At 38.6% G+C, this 5,379-nt stretch overlaps 1 protein-coding gene and 1 pseudogene across 1 annotated transcript; both read left to right on the forward strand.

Moving 5' to 3' along the window:
* The first annotated feature begins 213 nt into the window (after positions 1 to 213).
* Positions 214 to 3,137, forward strand: LOC120158582 (annotated as a pseudogene).
* Positions 3,138 to 3,709: 572 nt separating this feature from the next.
* Positions 3,710 to 4,515, forward strand: LOC120158821. Its single transcript, XM_039169564.1, has 2 exons — positions 3,710 to 3,722; positions 4,094 to 4,515. Exons 1-2 carry the CDS (start codon positions 3,710 to 3,712, stop codon positions 4,513 to 4,515), a joined length of 435 nt encoding a protein of 144 aa, XP_039025495.1.
* Positions 4,516 to 5,379: the final 864 nt, after the last annotated feature.

Here is a 5,379-nt window from a genome sequence, read left to right on the forward strand (position 1 = left end):
TTTTATTTAATTTAGTCTTAATCTTAGTAATCTAAATTTCTGTCATTTAAGTTTTATAATTTTATTTTAATTATATTTAATTTAGTTATTTTAGGGTAAGTTGTGCGATATTTAAAAAAATTCACGATCGCGATATCTGTAATGACCGCAATAACATCCGTTATGTCCGCTACCGTGATAAACGCGACGCGACTGAAAACGTGACATTTAAAAACCTTCCTGACGGTAATGGTGACTCTCAGCAACGGGAACACCCAGAAGGTTTTGGAAGGGCTCATCGGCTACGCCGAGCCAGGCACTCTCACCGCCTTAATGGGCCCTTCCGGCTGCGGGAAGTCCACGCTTCTTGATGCCCTCTCCGGTAGTTTGGCTGCCAACGCTTTTCTCTCCGGAACCATTCTTCTCAATGGTCGTAAAACCAAGCTCTCTTTCGGAACAGCTGCCTACGTGACTCAAGATGACAACTTGATCGGCACGCTTACTGTTCGGGAAACGATTTCCTACTCCGCTCGACTCCGGCTCCCTGATGCCTTGGTCGGCGAAACGGGCGCTTGTCGAAAGTACCATCATCGAGATGGGGCTCCAAGATTGCGCTGATACTGTTGTTGGGAACTGGCATTTGCGTGGGATCAGTGGAGGAGAAAAGAGGAGGGTCAGCATTGCTCTTGAAATCTTGATGAGGCCCAGATTGCTTTTCCTTGATGAACCAACCAGTGGACTTGACAGGTTATCTTCACATCCATGCTTTTGTTTTCGTCCCTTAAAATCTTATAAATCCGTTAACAATTTTACGTGTCCGTCCTCGGTTTTAAGAACAGTTTCTGACTTGATATTGCATATGGGCAGTGCTTCTGCATTTTTTGTAACCCAGACTTTACGTGGCCTGTCAAGAGATGGTAGAACCGTGATAGCCTCGGTTCATCAGCCCAGCAGTGAAGTGTTTGAGCTATTTGATCACTTATATTTGCTCTCTGAAGGTAAAACCATTTATTTCGGCCAGGCTTCCGACGCATACGAGGCAAGTGCCTGCCTTCTCATCCTTTTCTTTCATTACACTTCATTTTCATATTCAATTCTATGTGTGTATGCATGTAATGTTTCTTGGATTGTGAATGCAGTTCTTTGCACAAGCTGGATTTCCATGCCCTGCATTGAGAAATCCATCAGATCATTTTCTCAGATGCATCAACTCTGACTTTGATAAAGTTAAGGCTACTCTAAAAGGATCAATGAAATTAAGGGTATCCACTTCATTCCCCTTTGTTTAATCTTCCTTCATACTTCGCCCTGCATTTGTATAAGAATAAAAACACATTGCTTTCACTGTAATCAGTTTGAGGCAAGTGATGATCCGCTGGAGAAGATAACAGCCGCCGAAGCTATCCGAGCTCTTATTAGTTTCTATCGCACATCGCAGCAATGTTATGCTGCAAAGGAAAAGCTCGATGAGATATCCCAATTTGTAAGTGCTTTCACCAGCTGATCTTCTGTTGTAATCTTAATCCTCAATAAATGAATTGCACTTACCACCACTTTCCGTATGTTGCAGAAAGGAACCGTGCTAGATTCTGGGGGCAGTCAAGCTAGTTTCTTGATGCAGTCTTATACGTTAACCAAGCGTTCGTTCGTGAACATGTCTCGGGACTTCGGCTATTATTGGCTAAGGCTGCTGATATATGTTGTAGTCACCATTTGCATTGGAACCATTTATTTCAATGTTGGAACCAGCTACAATGCCATCTTGGTATTCCTGCTATTTATCTCTCATAAAAACACTAGTCCAAAAGTTTTATTTGGAAGTATCATGTATAAGATTGTATATTTTGTGGAACAGGCAAGGGGATCATGTGCTTCTTTCGTTTTCGGATTTGTCACGTTCATGTCCGATCGGTGGGTTCCCTTCCTTTGTAGAGGACATGAAGGTAAGATAAGAACTCAACTTACCGGCCATGAAGGTGCCGATATATTTTGACTGTTCATTTTTTGCTGGTTTTCCAAAGGGAGAGGTTAAATGGCACTATGGTGTAACTGCATTTGTAATAGGGAACACACTCTCTGCTATGCCATTCCTCATTATGATAACCTTCATCTCTGGGACTATTTGTTACTTCATGGTTCATCTTCACCCGGGATTTCAGCATTATTTGTTCTTCGTCTTGTGCCTTTACGCAAGTGTTACGGTGGTCGAGAGCTTGATGATGGTGATCGCCAGTATCGTCCCCAATTTCCTCATGGGGATCATCATAGGAGCAGGGATTCAGGTTTCTTTCTCTGCAGCCATATTCTGAATTATTCCTATAGTATGCATAGTCTATGCTGCTCCTTCCACTCTCCATTTTTCTTAAAATCCGACACATATCTATGTCGTCCAACACATACATATGTTCACACTAGCTAGTTCGACTCCCTTTCAATGACTGATATCGCTAACCGGTTGTCTTTGTCCCAGGGAATATTCATGCTTGTTTCTGGCTTCTTCAGGCTCCCAAATGACATCCCAAAACCTGTGTGGCGTTAGCCAATGTCATACATCAGCTTCCATTTCTGGGCTTTACAGGTGATGAAACATGAAAAATTAAAAACATTCGCAGAACGATGCCGTATCGGCTCATCATCAAGGACTAAAAGACGAGACAACGCATTTTTTTTTGTTCTGTTTCAGGGACAATACCAAAATGATCTGAGGGGCTTGTTGTTTGATAACCAATCACCAGATCTTCCCAAGATTCCGGGGGAATACATCCTGGAAAATGTGTTCCAAATCAATGTGGGACGGTCGAAATGGATCGATCTGAGCGTGATATTCAGCATGATCGTAATCTACCGCATCGTGTTCTTCTTAATGATAAAGATCAGCGAGGATGTTACTCCTTGGATCAGGGGTTTGGTGGCTAGGAGAAGGATGCAACAGAAGAATGCAACTCTAAATATGACGGTTGCACCGGACCGTCTCTTGCAATCGCCTTCGTTGAGGACTTACATCGGAAATCGAGTGAAGGAGCAGCTAAAAGGTAGAGACATGGTTTTGATGCGAATGCAATGCAAGAAAACTCGATTTTTCGACGCCATCATCACAAAATGTAATACATTAAAATCAGTGATTTAGTTGCTTGATCTAGCTATAAAGCATTTTCTTTCACAAAATGTAATACATATATACATGCACAAATCTGTATTATGCTTTTGAAGTTAATATCTTTATATAAATATATTTTACAGAAGTGAACCATGGAAAGATACAAGCATCGTGATAAACTGCCACCACTCATTGCTTTCATTCTACTAAAATCGTATATCTGTTTTGATTCAAATTGTTCAAGAGACCCATCACCATTTGATAGGCTCCGTTCTAGTCGAATCGGGTCGTGATGTTATGACCGAATCTATGTATTTTTGTGGTCTCATATAACTTTTGTTTTTGTTGAAATCTTTTACTCTTATCTTAATAATTAAAATTAAAAAAATTCTTAATTTACTTGTTGAGCTTTCAATTTGTTTTTATTTTGATCGTTTCACCGTTAAATATTTAATGGTATTATGATTGAGCGTATGTCTTTTAAAAATTATAAATGACCCTAAAACTTTTTTTTTAAAATCTTTAATTTCAAATTTCCTTTGATTTCTCGATGATGAAATATCTATTTTTAAACCTCAATCGTAAAAAGAGAGAGGAAATGACCTACTTATCTTGATTTCCTTTTGACTAATGATGGATATTATAGGTCAGAGTGATTTTAAGTTTTTTTTTGTTGAGTTTCATGAGTTTTAATAGAAATTTTAAGAAAATCTAAACTAAAAGAATGATAGAATATAATGAATTAAATTCGTCAGTGTTTTGAGTGGTCGAAAAAGACGTTGAAGGATGGTGATGTCAATGCTAATGTGACACAGAGAAGAGACTACAAAATTTCCTTCTTTTTGACGAAGAAGATAAAATAAAAAGCAAAAAAAAAAACATGAATGATGCACGTCCTAAGGGATTGTCATGTGGCTCGCTTGATTTGGACATAACTAATTCCAAATGACCAAGCTACGATATTTTTCTCACTTCCCCTTTTGGATTGGTTACATTACATCCTCACTAATATTGCAGGATTGAACACCATTGACTATGATTGGAAGCAACTCTTTGGCATTATTATTTGGCGCTTGTGGAAGAATATAAACTGCTTCATTTTTAGAGGAAAAGTTTGGTCCTCTACGACGACCATTCATTCAGCCAAAGCCTGGGCTCATGTTATAAGAAGCACTTGCAGAAGTTACTCAGGTTCCATGCACCGTAGGAAGGCCACCTATTGTTGGAGAGTGCCTGAAACTAATAGCTTTACGCTCAACACGGATGGAGCCATGGATCCTGCAACCAAGGCAGTTGCGTGTGGGGGAGTTATCCGGAATAACAACAGAGACAGGATCACAAGATTCTGCAGGAATATTGGACATTGCCTAGTTCTCCAAGAGGAGCCGTGGGGAGTCCTGGATGGGCTCGAGTTAGCTTTGTCCCTTGGTGTTAATTAGATTACGGTGGAAATATTGAAAATTCTAATGCACCAAAAGTGCATGTTGAAAAAAAAAAGAATAAAAATTGTCAAAAAAAAAAAGGGAGCACCGATAGTTTGCAGCAGTTTTTTGTTGAATTTTGATAATAGAAAAATTGCAAATTTAGTCCATGCAGTTTAGGGTATTTATAAGATTAGTCCTTAAGCTTCAACTATAAATACCCTAACCCATTTAGCTTCAAAATCATCTCAAATCATTATAGTTTTCTCCCAATACTAGAAAATTTAGAGAGTTTTCTTAAGAGTTGTTTTCTCCTTTTTTATCAAGAGAGAATTGTTATTGTTTTCTCCTTGTTAGATCGAGAGAAGTTGTAATTCCTATTTTCTCATAGTGAAATTCTTCTACCTTTGCTCGTGGTTTTTACCCTATATTATTTAGGGGTTTTCCACGTAAAATTTGTTTCTTTTTTATCTTTATTTTTATTTTCTCAAATTATCAGTTGTGATATTGCTCTATTCGATAGCCGTATTTTGCAACAATTGGTATCAAGAGCCAGATTTGAGTGTGTAATATCTACTTATTGTCTTTATGGATCCTCCAACATAAAAAAATAAGAAGGTATTACCCATTATTTGAAGGTTCAAGAGAACTATTCACGACAGTGAAATAGTGTGAGCTATCCGTAATAGAAACTATGACAACAAAATTTGATATTGAAAAGTTCAATGGGAGAAATTTCTCATTGTGGAAATTGAAGATGAATGTCATCCTGAGGAAAGACGGTTGTCTTGCAACTATCAGTGAAAGGCCGATAGATTTCACAGATTACAACAAATGGATCGAAATAGACGGGAATACTATAGCAAACTTTCATCTAGCATT

The sequence above is a fragment of the Hibiscus syriacus genome, unplaced genomic scaffold (genome assembly GCF_006381635.1).
Source record: "Hibiscus syriacus cultivar Baekdansim isolate YM2019G1 unplaced genomic scaffold, ASM638163v2 tig00111330_pilon, whole genome shotgun sequence".
Taxonomy (NCBI): Eukaryota; Viridiplantae; Streptophyta; class Magnoliopsida; order Malvales; family Malvaceae; genus Hibiscus; species Hibiscus syriacus.